The sequence below is a fragment of the Aureococcus anophagefferens genome, assembly GCF_000186865.1.
Source record: "Aureococcus anophagefferens unplaced genomic scaffold AURANscaffold_21, whole genome shotgun sequence".
NCBI classification, from domain to species: domain Eukaryota; class Pelagophyceae; order Pelagomonadales; family Pelagomonadaceae; genus Aureococcus; species Aureococcus anophagefferens.
Window position 1 is genome coordinate 594,520 of NW_008705581.1, and position 25,960 is coordinate 620,479.

At 69.5% G+C, this 25,960-nt stretch overlaps 9 protein-coding genes across 9 annotated transcripts; 6 read left to right on the forward strand and 3 right to left on the reverse strand.

The window, feature by feature from the left end:
* Window positions 1-45: 45 nt before the first annotated feature.
* AURANDRAFT_5859 (hypothetical protein) lies at window positions 46-834 on the reverse strand (the record flags this gene model as incomplete). The annotated part of the gene is made up of 2 exons (XM_009041483.1): window positions 46-625; window positions 710-834. Coding segments are annotated over 2 exons (705 nt in total), but the record flags the coding sequence as incomplete, so codon positions are not given.
* Window positions 835-2,451: 1,617 nt separating this feature from the next.
* AURANDRAFT_30607 (hypothetical protein) lies at window positions 2,452-2,881 on the forward strand (the record flags this gene model as incomplete). The annotated part of the gene is made up of 2 exons (XM_009041461.1): window positions 2,452-2,507; window positions 2,575-2,881. Coding segments are annotated over 2 exons (363 nt in total), but the record flags the coding sequence as incomplete, so codon positions are not given.
* A 5,621-nt stretch (window positions 2,882-8,502) lies between these two features.
* On the forward strand, window positions 8,503-12,401 carry AURANDRAFT_38431 (hypothetical protein; the record flags this gene model as incomplete). Its single annotated transcript, XM_009041462.1, has 7 exons — window positions 8,503-8,649; window positions 9,294-10,034; window positions 10,230-10,370; window positions 10,580-10,901; window positions 11,113-12,038; window positions 12,099-12,155; window positions 12,210-12,401. 7 exons carry the CDS (start codon window positions 8,560-8,562, stop codon window positions 12,369-12,371), a joined length of 2,439 nt encoding a protein of 812 aa, XP_009039710.1.
* Window positions 12,402-13,472: 1,071 nt separating this feature from the next.
* On the forward strand, window positions 13,473-14,342 carry AURANDRAFT_66343 (hypothetical protein; the record flags this gene model as incomplete). The annotated part of the gene is made up of 1 exon (XM_009041463.1): window positions 13,473-14,342. One exon carries the CDS (start codon window positions 13,473-13,475, stop codon window positions 14,340-14,342), a length of 870 nt encoding a protein of 289 aa, XP_009039711.1.
* Window positions 14,343-15,332: 990 nt separating this feature from the next.
* On the forward strand, window positions 15,333-15,968 carry AURANDRAFT_66344 (hypothetical protein; the record flags this gene model as incomplete). Its single annotated transcript, XM_009041464.1, has 1 exon — window positions 15,333-15,968. One exon carries the CDS (start codon window positions 15,333-15,335, stop codon window positions 15,966-15,968), a length of 636 nt encoding a protein of 211 aa, XP_009039712.1.
* A 3,779-nt stretch (window positions 15,969-19,747) lies between these two features.
* AURANDRAFT_30541 (hypothetical protein) lies at window positions 19,748-20,095 on the forward strand (the record flags this gene model as incomplete). The annotated part of the gene is made up of 1 exon (XM_009041465.1): window positions 19,748-20,095. The coding sequence occupies one exon, from the start codon at window positions 19,748-19,750 to the stop codon at window positions 20,093-20,095; it is 348 nt and encodes a 115-aa protein (XP_009039713.1).
* Window positions 20,096-20,154: 59 nt separating this feature from the next.
* Window positions 20,155-20,631, reverse strand: AURANDRAFT_5676 (hypothetical protein; the record flags this gene model as incomplete). The annotated part of the gene is made up of 1 exon (XM_009041482.1): window positions 20,155-20,631. A coding segment is annotated over one exon (477 nt), but the record flags the coding sequence as incomplete, so codon positions are not given.
* A 2,659-nt stretch (window positions 20,632-23,290) lies between these two features.
* On the forward strand, window positions 23,291-23,653 carry AURANDRAFT_30644 (hypothetical protein; the record flags this gene model as incomplete). Its single annotated transcript, XM_009041466.1, has 1 exon — window positions 23,291-23,653. A coding segment is annotated over one exon (363 nt), but the record flags the coding sequence as incomplete, so codon positions are not given.
* A 916-nt stretch (window positions 23,654-24,569) lies between these two features.
* On the reverse strand, window positions 24,570-25,577 carry STP15 (hypothetical protein; the record flags this gene model as incomplete). Its single annotated transcript, XM_009041481.1, has 1 exon — window positions 24,570-25,577. One exon carries the CDS (start codon window positions 25,575-25,577, stop codon window positions 24,570-24,572), a length of 1,008 nt encoding a protein of 335 aa, XP_009039729.1.
* Window positions 25,578-25,960: the final 383 nt, after the last annotated feature.

Below are 25,960 nucleotides of genomic sequence, written 5' to 3' on the forward strand. Positions count from 1 at the left end.
CGGCGGCCCCGGCGGCGGGCCCGGCGGCGTCGGCGGCGCGGCGGCGCCCGGGATGATGCCCGCGCGGAGCTGGCGCTCGAGCTCGTCGACCTCCTCGGGCGTCGACGCCGCCGCGACGGCCGCGCGGATCGCGGCCTTCTGGTCGTCCGTGAGGTTGCCTAGCCCAGCGGGCCGGCCCGGCGGCGGCGGCGGCGCGCCGCCGGGGACGCGGGGCGGCGGCTTGGGCGCCATGGCCCGGAGGTCGACCGTCGGCGGCTGGCCCTCGGGGAAGAGCTTCTTCGCGTCCACGCGCTCCTGGGGCTTGACCTTCTTGAAGTCGAGGACCTTCAACGTCGGGATCTTCGCCACGAGGTAGCTCCGGTAGTGCGCGCAGCGCGTCACCGGGTTCTCCGCGCAGCTGAGGAGGGACAGCTTCGTGCAGGACGCCAGCGCGCCCAGGCCCTCGAGGTCCTCGATGGCGTTCCGCGTGAGCATGAGCGTGTGCAAATTCGGCAATTGCGCTCCCAAATCGCCGTCGACGCGCGACACGCGGTTGTTGTTCAGGAAGAGCGTGCCGAGCCGCGGGCTCGGCGCGAAGTTGCCGAGCGTCTTGATCTCGTTGTCGCTCAGGTCGACGCAGTCGTACCTAGGGTCATATACGATCTCCGACGTTACCGCGGCCCGCGGGGGCCGAAGAGGTTTTCGGGGGTTCAAGACGGTGCCTTCTCACCCGTCCTTGAGCGTGCCCGTGTTCTCGATGGCGGCGATCTTGTAGCCGCGCAGGCTGATCTCGCGCTCGCCGAGCGGGTTCATGCGCTGCGCGGCGTGCGCCACGAGCTCCGCGGCGAAGCGCATGGTTGCGGTGCGCGGCGGCGCGGCGGCGCGGTCGGCGGACGGTCGACGCGGCGGTCGCGTGCGCTCCGCGGACGGCGGCGAGCGCGTGCGCGGTCGGCGGCGGTCGACGCGGTCGACGGCGCGCGCGCACAAGGGCCTCGAGCTCGGCGACGATCGAGTTGCGGCGCCAGCGGCCAAGTCTGCGCCAAAAAAAAGCCGCCAAAAGTGGCCAAGCGGGGGGGCAGCCAGCGACGCCATCGGCTCGGCCGGAGGCTATCGGACCTTCCACACGTCGCACGGAGGGGTAGCCTTCGCCTCAGCACGTAGCTCGACGCATCGCATCGCCCTTCGCCCCCGGCGGACGGCGCCGGGGAGTTGGTTTTGCGAGTTTGCGAGGTCGCTGATCGGCACTCGAGCTGGAGCTGACCAAGAGCTTCAGCAGGTCGAAGAGCGCCGCGTCGCTGCCGCGCACGTTGTCTCACAGCTGCAAGATTGCTTGAGCACACGACTTGCAAAGCATAGATGGCTGCATCGCTGCGTCGCTTCGCGCCGTGCGCCTGCGCCGCGGCGTTCACGAGCACGACGTGGGCGCTGGCCGAGCCGGCGCCGCCGCGCGTCGGCCTCGTGGGCACGGGCTGGGCCCTAAAAGTGCAGCTGCCGCGCTTCCGCGAGTCGGGCCTGCCCGTCGCCGCGCTCTACTCGCGCGACCTCGCGCGCGCCAAGGCGCTCTGCGCGGAGCACGGCGTCGCGGGCGCCTACGACAGCGTGCCGGCGATGGCCCAAACTGTCGACCTCGTGAGCGTCGTCTGCCCGACGCACGAGCGGAAGCGGCTCACGCTCGAGGCCATCGCGGCGGGCAAGGACGTGCTCGTCGACAAGCCCTGCGCGCTCGACGCCGCCGAGGCCGCGGCGATGCTCGCGGCCGCCGAGGCCCAGGGCGTGCGCCACTTCATGGACTTTGAGCTGCGGTGCGTGCCGGCGCTCGTCGAGGCGAAGCGGCTCATCGCCGACGGCGCCATCGGCGACGTCCGCTTCGTCGACTTCCGCTGCCTCGGCAACTTCGGCTTCCTCGAGCCGACGAACCCGCAGTTCTCGCACTGGAACTCCAAGGCCTGCGGCGGCGGCGGCTTCTCGGCCGTGGGCACGCACTTCACGGACCTGACGCGGTGGCTTTTGGACGACGAGGTCGCCGCCGCGAGCGCGATCGAGGCGCCGCTCGTCGAAGCCATCGCCGGCGAAAAGGTCACGGCCGACGGCTACTGCAGCGCGCAGCTGCGGCTCGCGCGAAGGAGCGACGTCGGCGTGCACCTGACGATCTCCGCGCGCTGCCCGGGCCGCGACTTCGAGAACCGGCTGACGGTGGTCGGCACTCGGGGCACTTTCGACTTCGACTTCCTCGACTCGACGCTGACGGTCTCGTCCCTCGGCGAGGGCGCGCCGCGCGTCGTCTCGGACAAGGGCAACGCCTGGTCCGAGGTCGGCACCGCGGGGCTGGCGCGGAAGCTCGCGTCCGGCGACGTCACATCCTTAGGGACGCTCTTCGACGGGCTCGCCGTGCAGCGGGTCACCGACGCGGTCCACGCGTCCGCGCAAACCGGTGGCGCCTGGGTCGGCGTCGGCGCCGCGGCGCACGACGACCTGACGATCCGCGCCGTGCGCGAGCGGCAGGCGGCCTTCGCGAAGGCGCGCGACTGGTGTGGCGCCGGCGTCCGTCGCATCGCCGCGCGCCGCGCGAACTGCAGCTCACCTGTCCACCTCTAGGGACCAGTTCCACACGCCGCGGAACATCCTCACGGCCATGGTCGGCGAGGTCGGCGAGCTCGCGGAGTGCTTCCAGTGGAAGGGCGAGGTCGCGCGGGGGCTGCCCGAGTTCAGCGCCAAGGAGAAGGTGCACGTCGGCGAGGAGATGTCCGACGTCTTCGTCTACCTCGTGCGCCTCGCGGACGTCTGCGGCGTCGATTTGGAGTCCGCGATCACGCGGAAGATCGACCTCAACGCGAAGAAGTACCCCGCGGACAAGGCGCGCGGATCGAGCGCCAAATACACGGCGTATCAAAATAAAGATTAGGGAAGCCACCAGAAGGTCCCGTTGCCGCCCTGGCCCGCGAAGACCGACGTCGTGTTCCCGCCGCCACTACGGACGTCCTCGTCTCCGTCGTCTTCTCGCGGGAGCAGCCAGAGGCTCGCGCCCGGGTTGACGCCGCCAGTACTCGCGAGGAGCACGATCACCAAAACGACGACGATGATGCTCCAAGTCGCGCCGCACGCATTTCCGCAGCACCGCGAGCCGTCGAAGTCGACGGTCGCCCCCTTGAAGACCGTCGCCTCCCACTCCGCGGCCTTGCGCGGCCGCCGGGGCCGCGGTCGATTGCGCCCGGTGCGATTCAGGTAGCGGCTCCAGGCCTTGGTGAAGGGCTGGTGGACGAGCCGCGTCATGAGCCACGAAGCGCACATGATCGTCGTGAAGATCCCGACGTAGCTCCACGGGTGGAGCTGGCAGTAGTGGTCGAGATACCAGCGCTGCCGCTCGGGCGCCTCGTCCGCCCCGAAGCCCGGCCGCCGCTCGCCGACGATGTCCTCGACCTCCTTCCAGTCGCGGCACCGCGCGGACGTGTAGGTGGCCGTTTCAAAGAGCGGGCCCCAGCGACGGATGCCGTGCAACGCCTAGGGGGGTTTCGCGTCGCTTCTTCTTGGAAATTTCGCGGGTGTTTTCTCTCTTCGGCGACGCGTTTCGAACGAACTCAGGCGCGCGGCGTACGACGACGACGTTTCCGCTCCGCGCTGCTGCTGTGAATTTTGCCCACTTGATGACCGGCGGGTGGATGATGTAGATGGCGTAGGAATACTGGCCGAGCTCCGCGAAGCGGGCGCAGACGCGCGCCGCGTAGCAGTCGGAGCGCGTGATGCCGAACAATAAAACCACAAACAACGGCTCGCCGCCGAGGCGCAGCAGGAAGAACCACAGTCCCCCCCACGAAAAAATCATGACCAGGAACCCCAGAACGAGGCCGTCGGTCAGCCGCGCCCACGTCCGTTCCGCCGCGGGCGTCAGCGGCGCGTGGAGCGCGGCCTGCCCCAGTAAGACCCCCGCGTAGAACGTCATCATCTGCATGGGCGGCGACGCGTGCAACGGCCACCAGCCGCCCGCAATCAGCACGACCATGCGGAGCGCGAAGAACCAGTAGGTCAGGCAGCTCGCGCGGTCGAAGAGGTCGCGGGGGCTCCGCGCCGGGTGCCGCTTCACCTGGGCAGGGAAAGAGAGATTCAACGTCGCTTCAACGTGAGTGTTCCGCGCGCGCGCGTTCCGGAAAACGCATCCACGCTTCGAGACCGTTCCGGAAGATGATCGCTCGTCCAAAGATCAGCCGAACCGAGTGGAAAACGGCCGAGATCGGAGCCTTTGAAGTTGGGAATGTCGCTCTCTTGTCCTGCCCCGCGCTTCGCGAGGTCCTGGAAGAAATTGAAGAGGACGAGGAAGCAGAGCTGCGACGTCAGATACCAGCAGTGGGTCATGGGCATGATGGCGAGCCTGTTCGTGCCCGGCCCGACGCGGACGCCGCCGACGTACCAGCCCTGCTGCATCGTCGCGCAGAACGCGTACTGGACCCACGCGAGGGACCGCGACGCGCACGGGAGCGTCGTGATCGGCGTCGCGCGGGCGAGGCCCACGAGGTACGTCGGCAGGAGCACCATCCCGTTCGCCAACACCAGATCCCTCGTCGGGAGCTCGACGGCGTCGTACTGGATCGACAGCGACATGGCCGCGAGGAGCATGAAGAACAGCGTCCGGTAGAACTGGAACATGTCGCCGTAGCCGACGCCGTCGTCGCGCCAGTGGCCCGGGCAGTAGATGAAGAGGTGCCCCCGCACGACCTACCAAGCATGACGATGACGATTTCTCATCGTTTTCCCATCCCGAAATTCTCGAAAATCGACCACGGGACGCCGCGCGCGACGCTGAGCGCCAGGATGCCGCGGAGGCCCGCGATGGCCGCCATGTTCATGGCCACGCCGCTCTTCTTGTCCCCGCCCGCGTCGACGCGCGCCGCGAGCTCCGCGACCGTCGGGTTCGCCATGAGCCACGCGTCGGGCACCGAAGCGCCGACGGCGGCCCGGAGCTGGCCGACGAGTTCGTACAAATTCAGCGAGTCGATGCCCGCGGACGCGAGGTGGTCCTCGGGCCGCGCGTCGACGCCCGCGACGCGCCGCACCGTCTCCAGGATCGCGTCGACGGTCCGCGACGGCGCGGCGCCGCGAGCGACGGGCGCCTTGCGATCCTCGTAGAGCCGCGCGGCGGCGGCGCGGTCCTTCTTGCCGCGGTGCGTCAAAGGGAGGGCGTCGACGGCTAAAACGGCGCGCGGCACGAGGTAGGCCGGCGCGATGGTCGCGACGTGGGCCCGCAGCGCCCGGCCGTCGACGTCCGCGGGCGCCGCGACGGCGCCGAGCGCGCCGCCGGCGACGACGGCGACGACGTCGTCGAGGGCGACGTCGAGCGCGGCCGCCGCTTTTCGCACGTACTGCTCGACGTCGCCGAGCTCGACGCGGAATCCCCTGATCTTGACGACGTCGTCCGCGCGGCCCCGGTGCACGAGGCGGCGCGGCGACCCGTCGACGTCAAACGCCGCCGCCGGGTCGCCGGGCCGCGCCGGCTCCAGCGCGGCGAGGTCCGACGTGTCGTAGACGAGGCCCCCGTCGCTCTCGATTAGCCTCGGCGCGTCGTCGCCGACGTAGCCGGCGAAGAGGTTCGGCCCCGCGATGCGGAGCGCGCCGTCCGCCTCGGCGACCGTCGCGACGACGGACGCGCAGAGCGGCCCGCCCAGCGGCAGCGGGCCGTCGTCGTCGCCGTCGAACGCGAGCTGGGCCTTGAGGTCCAGGACGAGGGAGCTCGACGCCTCCGTGGACCCGTAGACGCTGTGGAAGGCGTCGAGGCGGAGCTCGCGGAGCGCCCGGGCGCAGAGCGCGCGCGTCGGCGCCTCGCCCATCAAAACGATCCGCGTCAGGCTCGCCGGGACCTCCGACGAGAAGTGGTCGAGCGTCGTCTTGACCAGCGACGGCACCGCGAGGAGCCTCGTAGCGCTCACGTCCGAGAGGAGCCTCCAGAACTGCGCGAGGCCGACGTCGCCGACGTCCGCGCCGACGCAGTGCACCGGCGGCGCGTGGGGGCCCGGGTAGAGCAGCGGCTCCAGGAGCTCGTAGAGGCCGTGCGTCGTGGTCGTGTGGCTCTTCTGCACGCACACCTCGCCCTTCGCGTAGGGATGCGCGCCCCAGGTCCAGTCGAGGCGGTGCTGGAACGACGCTTCGCGCCGCTCGATGAGCTTCGGCGCGCCAGTCGATCCGGAGCTCGCGAGGATCACGCCGCCGCGCCGCTCCGGCGCCGGCGCCGGCGGCGGCGCGCGCGGCGGCGGCTTCGGCGACGAGAGCAGCGCGTCCACGCTCTCGACGATTTGCGCGGCCCCGGCCTTGGCGGCGATGTCCCGGAGCCGCTCCTCCGGGTAGTCGAGCGGCAGCGGCAGCGCGACCGCGCCGATCTTGGAGCACGCGAGGAGCGCGCTCGCGAAATCCGCGCCCCGCGGCAGCTTCACGCCGACGACGTCGCCCGCGCCCACGGCGAGCGCCGCCGAAACTCGTCGACGCGGGCGCGCAGCTCCGCGGCCGTCCAGGGAACGCAGGTCCCGTCCGGCAGGTGGTCGACGAGGACGGGTAAGGCGCCGCTGCGTTTGAGGAACTGGGCGTACCAGCACTCCACGTCAGTGTCCGCCTTGGTCTCCTCGCCGCCGGGCGCGCCGACGGGATGCACGCGCGGCATCGGCGCCGGGCAGCGCTGCCCCGACTGGGCGCTCAGCCGGGCAACGCTGCCCAGACCACGGGCAGCGCTGCCCAGACCATGGGCATGCCAGAAGAGTAAACAAGGCAATGTTGCCGCTCACAAGCATGTGAAAGTGCTGTGGCAAAGCAAGCAGGGAATGGCAGGGCGTGAGAGCTGAATAAGCATAGGTCGAGGAGCAATCTTGAAAGCTGGGAGGCGCCGTCGGGTCGCGCCCAGAAGGGGCGCACCGACCGTCACGTCTCACCATGGGTAACATCTGCGCGGCCCCGCGTCTCCTGCTCGGATACGCGCCTCGGGGCGCCGCGCGCCGCCGCCGCGCGCGGCGGGTCCCGCGCGCGCTGCGGCCACGCCCGACGCCCCCAGGCAAGCTGAGCGCCGCGTCGGCGCGCGCGTCGACGGCGTCCTGCGAGGACCCGGCGGTGGCCACGCGGACGAACGTCCTGCTCAACAAGTGGCGCGCGGGCGAGGTCACGATCCTCCAGCGCCTCTACCGCTCCGCGCGGCTCACGGGCGGCAAGAGCCGGGTCTTAGCCGGCGGCCTGGACCGGGCCGCGTTCCTGGTGCGACAATTTTTTTTTCCGCGCGACCGACCGTGCGATTCCGTAGGACGTCTTCGCGGAGCTCAAGTCCATACCTAAACCCGTCGGCGAGGCCATCTTCGCGCTCTTCGACGCGCAGAACTGCGGCCTCGTGTCCTTCCGCGACTTCTGCCGCGCGCTGGCCTGGTGCTGCCGGGGCACGCGCGTCGAGCGGCTGCGGTTCCTCTTCTGCGTCTTCGTCCTGTTCGAGGCGGGCCCCGCGGGCAGCGCCGTCCACGAGGACGTGGCGCTCGGCGACGTCGACGAGGACGGCGAGGACTCGGCGAAGCTCGGGAAGCCGGGCCTCGAGGCGCTCTGCGACCTCTGCGGCGCCGCGGCGCCCAAGGGCGACGAGCCTTTGAGCTTCCGGAAGTTCCTCGAGTGGTGCGACGCGCACCTCGCCTCCGCCGCCGTCGAGGCGGCGCTGAAGCCGCTCATCGTGCTGTCGACGGCGGCGAGCGAGCGGCGCGACGTCGTCGAGAAGTGGCGCGGCGCGACGGCGCCCGACGCGAAGGACGCGACGGCGTACTACGTCGTCGCGTGGGCCTGGTGGGAGGGCCGCGTGCGAATCAAATCTTCAAATCGACTTCAATGTGCGCGTATGCAACCGTTTCGACGCGAGCTCTTCGGCTGTGCTTCGAGAACTCGCTGAGCGCAATCGATCCGTCCAAACATCAGCCGAATCGACTTCGATGTGACCGAGCTCGAGCATTTCAATGTTTGGTCGGGACGTCCCGAACCAGCGGTCGATTTGCACACAGGTGGGAGGGCTGGTGCAAGTACGTGGGCCTGAGCCCCGACGTCGCGCCGCGGCGCCTGGAGTCCTTCGCCTACCGCGACGCGGAGCCGCCGCGGGCCGACGACGACGACGACGCCGCGCGCCGCCCCGACGAGGTCGACAACTCGTCGCTCGAGGCGCGCGACGAGGGCGAGCTCCTGGGCGATCTGGTGGAGGGGTCGGACTACGTCGTCTGGCCCGCGGCGGTCTGGGAGCTCTTCGGGCGCTGGTACGGCGGCGGGCCCGCGTTCCCGCGCGCCGTGAAGGCGCGGCGGTCCGGCGCGGCGCCGGAATTGGAGCTCTACCCGTTGTCGTTGAGGGTCTGCGGCTGCGACGAGGCCACGGGCCGCCCTTTACCTCGAAGCCGCGTCGAGCGCTACGGCCGCGGCCTCGGCGTCGCGGAGCTCGAGGCCGCGGTCGCGAAGAGCGGCGACGAGAAGCGGCGCGCGCGGCTCTGGCTCCGGGAAGCGGCCGGGTCCGCGCGCGCCGCGGGCGGCTGGCGCCTCCTCGCCGCGGCCGACGGCACGCTCGAGTCCGCGGGCGTGCGCCACTGGTCCGAGCTCATGGTCGAGGTCGCCGACGCCGAGGGCGCGTGGCCCCGGAAGCGCCTGCTCGAGCGGGCGACGTTCCGCGACTTCGACGTCGGCGACCGCGTCGACGCGTGCGACTACCGGGGCAAGTGGTTCGCCGGCTCCGTCGTCGCCGTCGACCGCGGCGACGGCGACGGCCGCGACTCGCCGGGCGGCGGCGGCTCGCCCGCGGCCAAGGACGGCGCGGCCCCGCGGACGCCGCGACCGAAGCCGCCCGCGGGCGCGACGGACAGCGAGAAGCGCTCCGGCCGCAAGCGGCGGCCCGAGCCCGCGCGCGTGCGCGTCCACTTCGACAAGTTCGCGCCCAAGTGGGACGAGTGGTTCGACGCCGACTCGGCCAAGCTCGCGCCGCCCGGTGTGGAAACCAACCGCTGCTTCAGGGGGTCCCGACCAAACTTCAAACCTCTCTCGGTCACATCGACGTCGATTCGGGTGATTTTTGGACGAATCGGTCGCTCTCCTCGAGTTCTCGGAGCACAACCGAAGGGTTGCGTCGAAACCGTCGCATACGCGCACATGGAAGTCGGGTTGAAGATTTGAGTTCCACACAGGCGCCGCCCGGGGCGCGGGTCGACGACGCCGCGAAGAAGAAAGCCGCGGACGGCGACGCGCCGCCGCCGGGTGACGCGGCGGCCGACGACGACGAGGCCGACGCGCCGAGCGGCGGCGCCCTGCGCCACGCGTCGTCGATTCTGGGGCTCGGCAAGGACGGGCGCAAGAAGGCGTCGTCCGCGGACTCGTCGGCGTCGTCCGCGGCCGAGCCGCGGAGCGCCGCGGCGTCCGACGCGAAGCCCAAGAAGCGGTCCGGGTCCTTCGAGTCCGACGGCGACGGCGACGCGAAGCCGCCCGGCGCGCGGGACCTGCCGGGCGCGACGGGCCTCGTGAATTTGGGGAACACGTGCTTCATGAACTCGGCGCTGCAGTGCCTGAGCCACACGCCCTTGTTGCGCGCCTACGTCCTCAGCGAGCAGTTCGCCGCGGAGATCAACCGCGCGAACCCGCTGGGCTCCCAGGGCCGCATGGTCGACGAGTTCGCCAACGTGCTGCGCATGCTCTGGTCCGACCGCTACCGGTCCGTCGCGCCGTCGAAATTCAAGCGCGCGTTGGCGCGCGCGAAGCCCCAATTCGCGGGCAACGACCAGCAGGACAGCCAGGAGTTCCTCAACGAGATGCTCGACGTGCTCCACGAGGACGTGAACCGCGTCGTCGAGAAGCCCTACGTCGAGGAGCCCGACGACGACGACGTCGCGAAATTGACGTACGAGGTCGCCGCGCGCGACGCGTGGGACCGCTACCTCCTGCGGAACCGGAGCGTCATCGTCGACCTCTTCCAGGGCCAGCTCAAATCGGAAAAGCAGTGCTGCGCCTGCGGCAAGAAGAGCGTCAAGTTCGAGCCCTTCATGCACCTGTCCGTCCCGCTGCCGTCGACGCAGGAGAAGCGGCTCAAGGTCGCGTTCCTCCGATCCGCGAAGAAGTCCAAGGCCCGCGCGGACGCGCTCGCGGGCCCCGTCGACGAGGGCGACGCGCCCAACGGCGCGGCCCAGAGCTCCTTCCTCGCCGGCGCGTCGGGCTTCTTCGGCCGCGGCGGCGACGACGACGACCCGCTGCCGCGCGGCGCGGGCCGGCGGCGGCCGTCGGCGAAGCACGCGGCGTCCAAGAAGCGCCCGGGCGAGAAGCAGCTCCGCGCGGCCATCTTCGGCGTCTCCGTGCCGCGCCTCGGCGAGGTCGGCGACCTCAAGAGCGCGCTTTCGGAGGTCACGGGCGTGCCCCGGGCCGACATCGCCGTCGGCGGCAGTGTGGATTCCAACCACTGGTTTGGGGGGTCCCCACCAAACTTCAGAACTCTCTATCTCGGTCACATCGAAGTCGATCGGCTGATTTTTGGACGAATCGATCGCTCTCGTCGAGTTCTCGAAGCACGCGAAAGAGTCTGGTCCAAACCGTTCGATTACGTGCACATTGAAGTCGGGTTGAAGATTTGGAATCTACACAGGTCGGCGACGTCTACCGGCACCGCTTCGCGCGGATCCTCGAGGACGACGAGCCGTTGGCGGCCGTGCGCGACGACGACGTCGTCGTGGCCTACGAGAAGTCGGAGGCGCCGCCGTCGGCGACGGCGGGCAAGCGGCCGTCGAAGCGCGCGACGGGCGACGCGTACGCGGACGCGGACGCGTCCGACGACGACGGCGCGGCGGCGGCCGAGTCCGCCGACTTCCCCGGGGACTTGGACGGCGTGCGCGTGGGCACGCGCGTCGACGCGCTGGACCACCGGGGCCAGTGGTTCGTCGGCCAGGTCGTCGCCATCGACGAGTCCGGTCCTGCGCCGAAATCAACCACTGGTTTGGGTGGTCCTGACCAAACTTCAGAATTCTCTATCTCGATCAAATCGAAGTCGATTCGGCTGATTTTTGGACGAATCGATTGCTCTCGTCGAGTTCTCGAAGCAAAGCCGAAGAGGTTGCGCCGAAACTGTCGCGTACGCCCACATTGAAGTCGAGTTGAAGATTTGAATTCGGCACAGGTCGGGCTGCCGCCGCGTGCACTTCGACCGCTTCTCCGCGCGCTGGGACGAGTGGTACGGCGAGAACGAGTGGAAGCAGGGCAAGCTCGCGGCGCCGAAGACGCGGAGCCGCCACACGGTGCGCGTCATCGAGCTCCAGTGCGTGCACCGGCGGCCCGCGGCGGGCGGCGCGAGCCTGGAGCTCTTCGGGTCGCCGTTCGTCGTCCGCGTCGCGTCGGACCGGTCCTGCCGGTCCCTGTTCCGCGCCGTCGTGCGCCAGGCCTGGCTCTTCGTGAAGCGGGACCACCGCGCGGCGGCGGGCTTCCCGCGCGACGGCGGCGCGGCCGACGACGAGAGCCTGCCGTTCAAGGTCGCCGTCGGGTCGACCGCGAACCCGTCGACGAACGCGCGGCGCGCGGCCCTCGTGCCCGAGGACCAGCGCGCGGGCCGCGACTGCGAGATGTTGCTGGCGACGCCGACGGCGGCCGTCGGCGACGCCGTCGACGACCGGCGCATGTGCCTCGCGCTCGACTGCACACACGTGACGGCCTTCGACGACCCGCTGCGCCACGCGCCCAAGCACAAGAGCTGCCTGGAGCTCGAGGCGGCGGAGCTCCGGGACCGGGCCGAGGAGTCGGCGGGCGACGACGACGGCGGCATCCCCCTGAGCCACTGTCTGGACGCGTTCTCCAAGGAGGAGACGCTCTCGGAGGCCGACGCGTGGATCTGCCCCCAGTGCAAGGAGCCGCGGTCCGCGACGTCGAAGATCGAGCCCTGGAAGCTCCCGGACATCCTCGTGATCCACGTCAAGCGGTTCCTCTGCTCGGCGAAGTGGCGCGAGAAGATCCGGACGAAGGTGCTCTTCCCGCTCTCCGCGCTCGACATGGCGCCCTGGGTCCACGAGGAGGCGCGGTCCCTCCAGCGCGGCGCCATGACCTACGACCTCTTCGCGGCGGGAGACCCGCGTCCGGACGCCGGAGACGTCGCGTTTCGAAACCGTTCCACTTCGTAGGTCACGAACCACCTCGGCGGCATGACCGGCGGCCACTACACGTCGTACGTCCGGGCCGTGCCCTGCTCCGCGGACGGCGTCGAGGAGGTCGCGAGCTCCTTCCCCGGCGAGGACGGCGGCGACTACCGCTGGCTCCACGTCGACGACGACGTCGTCGAGGAGGCGGGGCCCAAGTCCGTCGTCACGGACGCGGCCTACGTCCTCTTCTACCGCCGCCGCCGCCTCACGCCCTCGACCGTCATCAGCCTCTCCGCCTCCGGGGGGCAGGGCTGATGAGGGCGTAGTAATCGGCGTCCCTGGGCGACTTTCCTGCGTGTGCGCCGTGCGGCTTACCGTAGTGACTACCGCGCCGCGGTCTGATTGTTTGTTTCTTTCGATCGCGCGGTGCGGTTCGCGCCCCGCGCGACGTGGCAGTTGGATTATGCATGTTTATTGGGTTTTGTTCGGGGGGATTCTCTTGAGCTTGGCTTCGCGGGGAGATGCGCACGCGAACGGGTCGCGAACGCGTCGCGCGCCTTTCTAAGCCGCGGCCGGCTTCTTGCGGATGAGGACGGTGTACGCCTGATTATCGTCTTCCTTTGAACCGAGAGATTCACGTAGGAAGCGCGTAGTATCCGGGTCAATGATCCATCCATCTTCGAAGAGGCAATTAAGAGGAGCGCTGATTTCTGCGGTTTTTTGCCCACCCAAGGTCCGCTTGCGGGAGTCCCAAGTCGCCATCAATTTTTTGCTTCCGGAATGGGGGTATGGAAACCCCATTGACAACACACGCACGACACGGCGCTCGATGCGCCCCGCGTCCGCGTCGGCGAGGGCACGAGCCTGCAGAGCGATCTGACGCCCGAGCTCTTCGGCCATCGCGCCAGAATTGACTCGCGTCGATCGCCTGTGGCAGATCATGTGGCCGAGCAAGAGGTATGCACAGACAACCTTAACCACTGTCATGCTGATCTGAGATGAGTGGTCTGTAAATGGGGTGAGGTAGTGGTGGTGGTGGTGGGGGTGGTACCCCTGGGGCCGCTGGAGACCACTCGAGTCCACCGGAATTATGCTTGTTTTTTGATCTCGAGCTTGAGCAAACTGGTGGTTTTGACGCTCGATCATAAATTTCGACCGTGTGGAGGTCATGGCCGAGCAGCCCTCCAGCTGCCGATCGGCCAGAACGGGTGGTTCACAGGCTTCGTTGACCCCAAGTTGCAGCTGTTTTGACCACTCATTTTGAGCAAGTCGCGACTCAGGGGTAGTTGGTTAGTGGTGCTTGGTGTCGTGGGGTGGTTCGCTGCCGGCCTCTTGTGGCCGAGCCAGAGCGGAGAGCATGCCGCGCGCCGCTGCTCGACGCCGCCGGCCTGAGAGCTAGGACGCAAACACAGCGAGATGGAGCTCACCGAGCGCTCCAGTGCGGCGCTGGACATCGAGCAGTCCGTCCCGCTGACGAGCGAGATCGCCTGGACGGACCTGCCCGCGCTGCCGCGGCCGGCGTCGCGGCAGCGCACGGAGTGCCGCATGGGGTGCGGCATCGTGCTGACGGTGGTCGCGACGTGCATCATCGCGACGCACGGCGGCGTGCGCACGCTCGAGTGCGCGTCGCGGCGCTGGGACTGGCTGCTCTACGTCGTCTACGCCGAGGCCGCCGTCGCGCTGCTGTGCCTCGCGGGCCTCGTGTTCGACGACCCGGGCACGGTGAAGCGTTCTCGGCTCACGTGCGAGCCCGTGCCGCCGGAGGCGCGCGCGAAGCTCCAGAACATGGCGCCGCCGAACCTCCAGAACGTGACGGGCGCCGACGGCCGCACCTTCTGCGTCCGCTGCTACGTCTGGCGGCCCCGGGAGCCGCCGGCCTACGACGGCGACCGCTTCCACGCGCACGCGAACGCGCACCACTGCAGCACGTGCCAGCGCTGCGTGACGGACTTCGACCACCACTGCGGCGTCTTCGGCCGCTGCATCGCGGGCAAGGGGCTCCGCGGCAACTTCAAGTACTTTGCGACGATCATCGCGACGGGCTACGCCGGCGCGGGCACGGCGACCGCGTCGCTCATGCTCGGCGTGCTCAAGTGCGCCGAGGGCAACTGGTGGGGGTCCTGGTCCAACGTCATCCTGCTGACCTTCGCGGGCTACGTGGGCGTCGCGGCCGTGGGCTGGTTCGTCGTCGCGACGTGCCAGTGCGTCGGCGCGCTGTTCGACTACGCGTGGGACGGGCGGCGGAAGCTGACGGAGGTGCGGGGGAGAGGGGTGGTGCGGGCCTAATCGTTTTATTGGCATGGTGAGCACGTCCACCAAAACAGCGATCGAAGACGAAAAAAACACCTCAGGCTCAGAGCAGCTGCTCAGAGTCGTGAACACCTCAAATGCAGGCCATGATGTTTGCGGCCACAGTCGTCGCTGCGTTGCTTCTTGGCACCGATGCTTACCCGTACAAGCTTGCGTGCACGAAGCGCATCGCCGTCGGCGACAACTACATGGGCAGCTCGCCGGCCATCGCGAGCGCAAACTCCATCAAAGTCGTCGATTCCACAGGTGCCGTCGTCGCCTGTGGCTCGACCGTCGCAGCAGACACGGAGCTCACGGTAAGCCTCGCCTCCAGTCAAGACGCCAAACGCTACGTCCTCGAAATCTCCGGCGGGGAGTTCGCGGCCGGCACGTGCGACGCGACGCGTTCCAACGACAACGCGGCGACGTTCGCGCTCGCCGCGGGCGAATCCGTGAGCCTCCTCGGTGCGCATGCGCCACGGTGGGGAACCGTCCACGTGACCGAGACGTGCACGGTGTCCGCGTCCGAGGCCGTCGAAACGACCGCGAGTCCGACGGACGCGCCGACGACCTCGCCGCCGACGACGGACGCGCCGACGAAATCGCCGACGAAATCGCAGACGACAACGACGACGGCGGCGAAAAAAGACTGCAAGGACAACAAGAAGTGGAAGCGAGGCAAGGGCAAGAAGAAGCTCACCTGCAAGAAGCTCGCGAAGATGAAGGCCAGCAAAATGAAGAAAGAGTGCAAGAACAAGACCAAGGGCAGGCGGGAAAGAAGAAGCTGACGGCGAAGCAAGCCTGCGAGGCGTCTTGCGCCAAAGAGTGTAAGAACTAGCTTGTGGCAGCCATGTTGACGCTCATGTTGACGCTCAGGTTGACCACGAGTGTTGACGCAGAGCCGATCGCAAAGTCTGCGGTGGCCTCGACGTGGGCGCTCCGCACGTCGCTCCGCACTGCCCCGCAAGCCGGAAAGACGCCACAACTATGCCGCGACAACGCTTCGTCCTCGCGCTGCTCGCAGGGCTGCTCGGCGCCGACGGCTTCGGCGCGCGGACGGCGCCGCGGCGCGGCGCCATGAGCATGCGCGCCCGGAAGCTGGGCCTCGACTCGAAGAAGAAGGGCGCGAAGAAGCAGAAGGTCACGCTCACGAAGGTGCCCGGCATCACAGCGCCCGAAGAGAAGAAGCTCAAGGGGTGGGCGCTCGAGGTCGCGGGCAGCGAGTCCGTGCGTCTCACCGCCGGGACGTGCAACGGCAAGCTCTACGTGCTAGAGGCGGCCTGCAGTTGCTGCGCCTGGGACCTGGAGAAGGGCGACCTGCGCGGCAGCGTCACGGGCGAGCCGTCCGTCGCCTGCGGCCTCTGCGGCCAGACGTACAGCCTCGTCACGGGCGAGCCGGGCGGCGCGGTCGAGAAGCAGGGCCTCGGCGGCTTCGTCGGCGGCCTCGCGCGGCGCGCGCCGACGACGAAGAAGGCGCGGACCCAGGTCCCCGTCCGCGCCGACGTCCGCGACGGCGACGTCTACCTCGACCTGGGCTCGAAGGTCTTCGGGAAGGGCGCGCGGGACATGTCCTACGCCGCAGCGACGGAGAAAATGCAGTCGGGCATGCTCCAGGGGGATTAATGCGTCGAGGCATGTGTGCGTGTAGTCGCTTAGGCGGCTTCTGAGGCTCAGGATCGCGCGTGTCGACTCGAATTCGGATGCCTGGCTACGCCAGTGGTCGCCCGATCGTCTGGGCATCCTCTCGGTAGCGGCCATGCCCAGTCTGGCCCCGCCTTTATGGATCTAGGGTACTGGGCGAAAGAAAGGCGCCCTCGCACAAGACAAAAAATAAAATTTAATTGAGCCACGGCTGCGAAATCTTTCGCCTCGCCGTACTGCGCCGCGCAGCTGCAGAGCTCTCGCCCGGCCCGGCCGAACTGACGACTTTAGGCGGCAGCCGATCAAAAGGGTATGCGCACTTGGTAGCTCGAGCAGAACTCAGCCACAACCATGTCCGAGTTGCAACCAACGCCCACGCCAACCGACGCCGACGACAGCGACGACTCCTCGGCCCGCGCGCGCAAGCGGCGCGCGGTCATCCGGCGCGGCTGGAGCGTCAGCGCGGCCTCCGCTGCCGACGCCACGGTGCACGAGCAACGCTTCGACCTCAGCGGCGACGGCGGCACGGTCATCTGCGAGGTCGACGACAGTGCCGGTGCCGTCAGCGACTGCGCCATCTGCCTCGCGCGCTACCTCGAGCGGAACCGCGCGGCCGTCGACGGCAAGACTGTCTTGGAACTAGGCTGCGGCAGCGGCTTCCTGGGCCTGGTGGCTGCAGCGCTCGGCGCGCGGAGCGTGGACCTGACGGACTTGGACAACGCGCTGCCCCTGGCGGAGCGCAACTGCGAGCGGTTCCGCGACGCGCGGGGCCCGGCCGCCGAGGTGCGCGCGGCCGCGCTGCCCTGGGGCCTGAGCCCGACGCGCGACTACGACGTCGTGCTCGTCGCCGACTGCTTGCTGCGGGACGCGTCCCACCTCTACGCGCCGCTCTGCGACACGCTCGCGGACTGCCTCCGGAGCGACAACAAGGGCTACTTTGCGTGCGAGCAGCGCACGAGCGACCTCCAGCCCTTCTTCGACCGGCTCCACGAGCTCGAGATCACGGCGCTCCTCATCACGGACCTTCACCCGTCCTACAGCGCGCCGGAGATCTTCGTCTACGAGCTCGAGCTCGACACGAGCGGGAACAAGACCCGCCAGCAGCGCGCGTCCACGGAGAGCTCCAATTCCTCCTGAGCCACCCCCCCTCCCTTTGCATGCGCGAATCCGATGCGAGTTCCATACCGCGAAGAGGCTTCTTAACCCACCGGTCTCCCTCGAGTCGCACAAGGAGCTGCCGAGTGGGGGCTCAGGTTCCCCGCTCGAGTCACACAAGGAGCTGTTGATTAAGAGAGCCGTCTATCTATGTGCACGCGTCGACGGGGGGGAGGGGCAGCGTCGCTCTAGAACACGCCGTTCACCGTCCGGCGGCTCGCGGCCGTCGCGACGGCGGGGATGACGATGATGTTCCGCGTGTTCGGCCGCTGCTTGAGGAGGCGCTCGATGGCCCGCGCGCGGTCCACGAGGCCCTGGCCCGCGGTGAGGCTGACGACGTGGAGGCCGCACGCGACGAGGCGGTCGACGGTCTGGGCGACGACGGGCCCGGCCCGCGCCGCCGACGCCTCGGACGCCTGGCCGTGGGGCGGCAGGTCGAGGTCGTCGCCGTGCTCGTGGTCCGTCGCCGTGAGCGAGAACGCCTCGACGGACCGCCGCTCGCCCGCGTCGTCGATCCAGTTCACGCAGAAGAGGAGCCACTGGCCCTTCTGGAACTTGACGAGGCTCGCCGACGTCGACACGGCCGGCGGCTCGTCGGCGCCGCCGCCGTCGCCCGTGCGGATCGTCCGCTTGATGAGCTCCACGGCCCACTGCATCCGCGCGGCTTGGTAGACGCACCTGCGCGGGACTCGAATCTCCAACCCGACGGTTCGACGCGAGCCCAACTCGACGAGAGCAGACGAGCAGCGCGCGCGCCCCGCGAGCCGTCGTCGCCGGAGCTCGGGTCCTCCTCGTCCAAACGTCGGCCGGATCGATTCGACCGCGCTCGAGAGTTTCGAAGTTTTGTCGGGGCCGCGCGGATCCACGCATGAGGTCGAAGTGGTCGATCCAGCCCGCGGCGAAGAGGACGGGCCCGTTCCAGGACATCTCCTTGTTGACGACGAGGAAGTCGCCGACCTCGTCGTCGACGGCCTTGGCGCCGTCGTCGTCGCCGAGCGCGGCGAGCGCCGCGCGGTAGCGGCGGTGCGCCTTGAGGTACTCCGGGCAGACCTCGCGCGCCCGCTTCGCGTCGCGGCGCGCCATGAGGAAGCAGGACCGCGCCTTGTCGTCGTCGCCTTTCGACGCGGCGAGGCGGCCGAGCTTGATGAGCACGTAGGACCGGTTGCCGAGGCAGATGGCCGCGGGGAGGTTCGGCGTCGAGAGCTTCATCTTCACGGAGCCTGTGTGGAATCAAATCTTCAACCCGACTTCAATGTGCGCGTAATCGAACGATTTGGACCAGACTCGTTCGCTGTGCTTCGAGAACTCGACGAGAGCAATCGATTCGTCCAAAAATCAGCCGAATCGACTTCGAATTGGCCGAGATAGAGAGTTCTGAAGTTTGGTGGGGACCCCCCAAACCAGTGGTTGATTTCCACACAGGAAGTCGCCGACGACGTGGGGCACGCGCGCCTGGGGCGCCACGGGCAGCCAGCTCAGGATGTTCCGCGCCACGGGCTCGATCTCGAGCGCGGTGCGGATCGACGAGTCCGCGGCCGCCGCGGCCTTGAGCGCGCGCCACTGGGGCCAGGGGCTCGTCGCGACCTGGAGCGCGTCGCCGTAGTGCTTCAGCGCGAGGCCGTAGCATTTTTCGTCGCCACCGTCGCCGCGGCGGAGCGCGTCGTTGCCGAGGTCCTTGAGGTCCGCCCACCGCGCCTCGAAGAGCCGGCCGTCAACGACGAGGCGCTCGCAGAGGCAGAAGCCGTCGCGGCCCGCGCCGCCGCTCTCCACGGCGCCGGACGCCGGCGGCGGCTTCGCCGCCGCCGCGAGCTTCTCGCGGCGCGCGCGGTCGCGCCGCGACACGTAGGGCGTGAAGCCGTTGTGCGCGGCGGCGCGCGCGCGCGCCTCCGCGAGCCGCGGGCCCACGGTCTCCTCGTCGTCGTCGTCGTCGTCGCTGTCGTCGACGTCCCGCACGACGTTCGGGTTGCGCCGCGGCGCGGGGGCTGCTGGCGGCGCGGGGGTCGTCGGGGGCGTTGGGGTCGGGGCGGGCGTCGGGTCGCGGCGGGTCGCCTCGAACTTGCGGGCGTCCCAGGCGGCCCAGGCGAGGACCGCCACGATCACGAGCACGAACGCGAGGGTCACGAGCGGCGCCAGCGCCAAGACCTCGACCATCGTGGCTCTAGGGGTTCGAGTTGGTGGACCGCTGGGACGCGACGGACGCCGCGGCCAAGCGGTTGGAGGCAGCTTTGTACAGCGACACGGGCAGCTCGCTCGGCTGCAGAGTCAACACCGGCTTCAACGGGGCAATATGCAGTCGAGCTCAATCGAGAGCACTGAGAGCGCCGTCCGCAGCCTCGCACGCGAGACCGAGCTGCTACAATCCGCAGCCTCAACGCCGAGCCGCTACAAAGAGTCCAGACCGCAGTCATGCGCCGCGTCCTCTTCTACCTGCTCAGTGTCTTGCCACGAGTCGCCGCGTTCCAGACCGGCACGCGCCTGTCCGCGCGCGCCTTTGGCGCCTCGACGCACGTGGCGCGGCGGCCGCCGCGGCGGACGACGATCGCGCGAGAGGCGGCGCGGCGACACCCGCGCGTTTCCGCCCCATCGTTTACGCGCCCTCTCGTAGGATGCCGTCGGTCGTCGTGCAAGCGGCGGTCGCGCCGAAATCGGGCGCCGCCGGCTTCTGCAAGCTCCTGAGCTCGACCGTCGCCGGCACGCTCGGCAAGCCCGAGTCCTACGTGCTCACGACCTTCACGAAGGTCGACGCCGTCTGCTACGGCGGCGACGCGGAGACGCCGGCCGCGTTCCTCTACCTGTCGTCGCTCGGCGCGATCACGCCCGAGACGAACGCCGCGACGAGCGCGGCGCTCGCCGAGGTCCTCGAGGCGGAGCTCGGCGTGCCCAAGGGCCGCTACTACATCAACTTCTTCGACAGCGAGCGCTCGAACATGGGCTACAACGGCGGCACCTTCTAGGACACCGTCGTCTAACCGTCGCCGACGTCCCGCGCGCGGCGGTCCCGGTAGGCGGCGTCGGAGCCCCAGGCGTCGTAGTCGCGGATGAGCGTCCGGAGGAAGCCGCGGAGGACCTGGTCCGTGGCGACGCGCATGACCGCGTTGCCCGTCGTCTGCAGCAGGCCGCGCGGCATCGCGCGGAAGGGCCCCGGCGGCGCGACGTCGACGGCGAGCGTGCAGTCGCAGTCGATGCTCCGCGCGTCGCCGTCGGTCCAGGTCATCGTCGCCGTCACGGCGAACTCGAACGCGTCGTTGAGGCCGATGCGCTCGATGAGCGCGTCGCTCCCGAGCAGCGTGCAGCGGTCGCTCTTGACGACGACGCTGTCCTCGCGGCTCTCGACCGTCGCGAAGACGTTGGGCTCGACGCTCAGGAAGAAGAACTTGACCGTCGGCACCTTGAGGAGGAAATTCTCGCCCTCGAGCCGCTCGAGCGACGCGCCGTAGGGCAAATCCAGCAGCGCGTACTGCGCGCTCGGCAGGCGCATGTAGGCCGTCAGCGACGGGTCCACTGGGGCGTTGGGCGGCAGCGGCTGCGACAGCGTCGTCGCCACGCGCACGCGCGTATCAAAGGCGCGGCTCAGGGCCTGGGCGAGCGGCGCGATTAGGAGTGTTGCGAGCCGCAGCCGTCGCATCGCTGCGCGCGGCAGCGATGCGAGCAGCGGCGAAGGCTCGCGAGGCGTTTGTGCCGCGGCGCGGTCGAGCGGCGTCGCCGGCGGTCGCCGGTTGTTGTGGAGACGGATTCACGATCCGGGGTCCCGCCTCCCGGCGTCGGCCCGTGCGCGCGAACGCGGTCGTCCCTATTTCGGAAAAACGGTCAGTACCGGCGGGTACGTCTAAGGAAGGCCCCAGCAAACTCTCACGCCCAACGGTGGGGGTGTTGCAGCGATCGGATGGCGTTCGTCCGATCCCTAGAGGAAATCCAGCCCAAAACCGACCCTTACGCGACGACATACGAGTCATTTTCGGCGCTCTAAAGGGCCGCGCGCACGTCGCCATGACCATACGCGACGGTCTGGCCAAAAAGACCGCGCGACGGCAGCGTTTTCTCGTCGGCGAAAAAAACGCGTCTCGGGCACCGAAAACGACCCCGAAACCGTCGGCGTGTCGCGGGACGTCGACGGGTCCCAGGGTCGTGCGCTTCGCGTCGCAGGTGTTGTGGTAGTCAAGGGCGGCCTCCGCAGCAGCCAGAGATCGTTGGAACCGCCGTCATCGATGCGAACTCGCCCGCCAGCGTCTCGCTGCGCGCTTTGAGCGCCAGTCCGCGGTCGAAATACGTGCGTCGGGACGATGTTCGACGTCGCGCCCCGTCCGCAGTACCTTCGTGGACCCTCCGAAGCGCTCGCAGCAGCCGCCGTAGTCGCGCGCGGCGCGGAAGGCGGTCCCGTCGACCGACCTCCACTGGTTTGCACTGCGGAGCGCACGGGCTGGTTTCGCGACGCGTTCGGGTTCCCGCGCCTCGATACGCTGCACACGCACTCTCAGTAGGGTCCTCTCGCGGCCTGCAAAGTTTCCCAAATAGGGACGGCCGCGTTCGCGCGCACGGGCCATCGCAAAAACCGCCACTGCGAGGCGGGACCCCGGCTCTTTGCGATCGCTTTGCGCGCCGCCGGCCCCGACGCCCGGTGCGCCATCCATGGGCGACCGCGAAGCGTTCGCCGAGGACGGCGACGACGCCCCGGCGGTGGTCCGGTCGCCGTCGCCGCTTATCATCTACCCCGGGGGCCACACGTCGGCGCGCACCGACGGCGCGACGGTCGACGAGTCGAACGAGTCCCGCGAGCGCCTCAAGCGGCGGCCGTCCTTCGAGGAGGTCGCCCCCGGCACGGCCCTGGGCCGGTCGTTGTCCGCGAGCCGCCTCGGCGAGCTCGTGTCGCCCGTGGCGGAGCGGCGGTCCCCCGCGGCCGCAAAGAACGCGTTCGGCTTCGGCGCGCCGCGCCGCGAAAGCGGCGGCGTCGCCTTCGCGAGCCGGCGGCCCTCGCTGCGCCGCCCGCGGAGCGACCGGTCGTCCCTCGACGCCGCCACGTCGAAGCAGCTCAGCTCGGCGCTGCTACGGACGGACAGCGCGCGGACGCCGCGGCGCGCGAGCTCGCCCGTCGACGGCGTCGAGCTCTCGGACCCTCCGCCGCCGTCGGGCCTCGACCACCTCTGGGACCCGGTGGCGCTGGGCCGCCACCAGCGGCTCCAGAAGCTCAGCGACGACGCCAAGGCCAAGGCCAACGACGTCGTCGCCTGGGCTTTGCACAACGCGGGGAAGCGCGCGGTCCCGACGAAGTCGCGCGCGCAGCGGCGGTGGGCGCTGCTCCGGAACGTGCTCCGCGCCGTGTCGGCCTTCAACGCGCTAGGCGCCCAGGACGCCATGTACTGGGACGACGACGACGTCCAGGTGACGCCCCTCGCGTCCGTGCGGAAGATGGCGCTCTTCCGCCGGCAGTCGTGGTCGGAGAAGGTCGCGACGGGCTACACCTACCGGCGCCAGGAGTCGATCGACCGCCTCGCGCGCAAGACCAAGGGCTGGTACATCGTCCTCCCCACGTCGGCGTTCAAGGTCGCCTGGGACGTCTGCTCCGCGCTCGTGCTCTTCGCCATCTTGTTGTACGTCCCCTACGAGGTCGCGTTCGTCGCCCGCGGCGTGGAACTCAAATCTTCAATGTGCACGTCGTTGACCGATTCGGACCGGACCCTTCGGTCGTGCTTCGAGAACTCGACGAGAGCACTCGATTCGTCCAAAAATCAGCCGAATCGACTTTGAATCGACCGAGATAGAGAGTTCTGACGTTTGGTTGGGATAACCCAGCTCACTGTTTGATTTCGGCACAGGTCGCCCGGGACGCGGCCTATTTTCGCTTCGACGTCTTCGTCTTCGTCTGGTACGCCTGCGACATGGCCCTGAGCTTCGTGACGGCCTACGAGGACGCGGCGACGCGGTCCTTGGTCGTCGACCCGGCGAAGGTGCGGTGGCACTACGTGCGCACGTACTTCCTCGTCGACCTCGTCGCGACGGTCCCCATCGAACTCTTGATCCGGACAACGGTCAACTCCGACGCGGTCAAGTTCCTGCCGCTCGCGCGCGCCGTCCGCTACCTGCGGGTCTTCAAGATGCTGAAGCTGCTCCGCGTCGTCCACCTCGAGGTCGCGATGCGGCGCGTGATGAAGCAGATGCGCATCTACCCGGGCGTCGACCGCATCGCGGAGCTCGCGGTCGTGTCCCTCGTGCTCGCGCACCTCGTCGCGTGCTTCTGGGGTTTGCTCGGGCTCCGCGGCGGCGACGGCGTCGACGACGACGCGTGCTACGCGGGCGCGGCCGTGCCCTTCCGGCGCTGCTCCTGGCTCCAGATCGCGGGGCTGAACCGCGAGGGCGAGGGCGACGACAACTTCGACCTGTACGTGACCTGCCTCTACTGGGCCATCACGACGATCTCGACGGTCGGCTTCGGCGACATCCACCCGAACAGCCCCGGCGAGAAGATCTTCACGTCCGTGATCATGGTCGCGGGCGTCGGCATGTACGCGATCATCATCTCGTCCTTCGGCGCGGTCATCGCGTCCTTCGACACGAAGAAGCGCGAGATGCACTCCAAGTCCGAGGCGCTGCAGCGCTTCGTGCACAAGCACGACGTGCCCATGCGCCTCGCGACGGCCATGCACAACCACCAGAAGCGCTACCTCAACGCGGTGCACCTGTGGCGCACGGACGAGACGGAGCAGCTCGTCGCGAACCTGCCGCGGGATTTAAGGTCCGCGCTCGTCATCCATCTGGAGCGGTCGCTGGTGTCGCGCGTGCCCTTCTTCATCGGCAAGCCGCGGTCCTTCGTCGCCGACGCCGTGGCCGTGCTCGGGCCGCTCCTCGCGGACTCGGGCGAGGTGCTCGTCGGCAAGGGCGAGGTCGCGAACGCGGTCTACTTTCTCGTCCACGGCGCGATCGCGATCCACGCGTCGGGCCGCCGCGGCGCGCGCGAGCTCGGCCACTTCCGCGTGGGCGCCTATTTCGGCGAGGAGGGCTGCCTCCTGGGCGCGCACTGGCGCGCGCAGCTCTCCGCGGACGGCGCGTGCGAGGCGCAGCTCATCGAAGCGGCGAACCTCGAGATGCTGCTGAACCACTACGTGACCGTGCGCGACGAGGTCTACGCGACGGCCGCGCTCCGCGTGCGCCAGAGCGCGCTGCTCGGCGTCGACGACGGCGCGGCGTTCCGGCGGACGCGGTCCGACGAGCTCTTCCCGCCGCCCGCGGGGCCCGCGCGGTCGCCGGGCCGCGGCTACGCGACGACACCGCACCGCCGGCCGACGACGCGCGTCCGCGCGGGCGTGTCCAACGTCCGCGGCGCCGCGACGCCGCCCCAGGTCCAGTTCCCCATGGCGCTGACGAACCGGCGGAAGTAGTGACTAAGGACGTTACGCGCCGTTGCTCGCGGCGCGCGCGCCATCTAGATGGCCCTTACTATCGGTCCGCGGCCCCCGGTAGCTTGCCCGCGTCCGGCGGCGCGAAGAGGTCCGCGCCGCCGTAGAAGAAGGCGAGGGACGCGAGCATGACGCCCGAGCCGAGCGCGGACGCGGCGCCGACGGGCGTGCCGAAGCACGCGTAGGACGCGGCGGCCGTCGCGGGGATGGTCAGCGCCGACGCGTAGGTCTTGGCGATGGAGTCGGCGTAGCGCAGCATGAAGGACACGGCGAGGCCGCAGCAGCCGTTCGCGACGGTCGCGACGCTGCCCCAGACGTTGAAGCCGGCGAAGAGCGGGCTCGCGCCCGCGCCGACCTCGCCGCGGTAGAGGAGCGCGGCGAGGTTCGCGGCGATGCCGAAGGCGTAGAGCTGCATGTTCTGGAAGTGGATGGAGCTCCGCGTGCCCTTCATGAACGCCTCCGTGAAGACGCCCATCGTCGCGCTTAGACCGACGCACGCGACGGCCGACGCGTAGCCGTAGGCGCGGTCGCCTAACCGCAGGAACGCCGCGCCGTCGCCGGCGCAGTCCGGTGCGACCTGGGACGACGCCGCGCCGAGCGTGAGGAGCACGAGCGCGAGCCAGCGGCCGGTATCGAGTTTCCGCTTGAGGAGGTAGCGGCCCGCGAGGCCCGTCGCGACGATCTTGAGATTGCCCAAAATCTGGAACGTGGGCGCGTCGACGTAGTAGAGCGTGACGAAGTTGAGGTTGTTGAGCACCTGGTACGCGACGCCGGGCACCGCGGCGGCCGCGAGCGTCTTCGTCGTGAAGTAGAGCGCGCGGCGCCGGTCCGCGTCCGGCGCGCCCCACACCTCGCGCGCGAGGCACAGGGCGCTGAGCGCGATCTTGAAGACCTCGGAGAGGAGCGTCGACGCGACGACCTTGTAGGGGTACTCGCCGCCCTCCTTGCTCGCGGCGGCGGCCATGGCCTGCAGCACGCTGAAGCCGCAGAGCAGCAGCGCCACGAGCGGCGTCGGGAGCCGCGCCTTCTCGGGGTGCTGCTCGCCCATGGCGCGCTGCGAAGAGTGCGGCGGCGGCGGCAGCGGCGCGGTAGCTGTCGCGCCGGGACGACTGCTGGGCGTCGGGCCCGGGCGGGCCTTGGTCAAGCTGCGGCACCTTCGCCAACAACAACTCCGCCAGCCAGCTTGAACACTTGTTGAGCCAGTAAAACAACTCTGATTTTGGGAGCGAAAAAAACAATATCGTTTGGGCAGCCGCGCGCGTCGTCTCCAGGCCTCGGCAAGGGGCCCTTTTGCCTGGGCCCTACTCATGCCGGCCCCTTCCGCGGCGCCGCTCTCGGCCCCGTCCGTCGCGCCCGTGCTGCCCACGGCGGCGCCCGTCGCGCCGGCGGCGGCGCCGATGGCGCCGCCGGCGCCCGTGGCCGCCGCGCCGC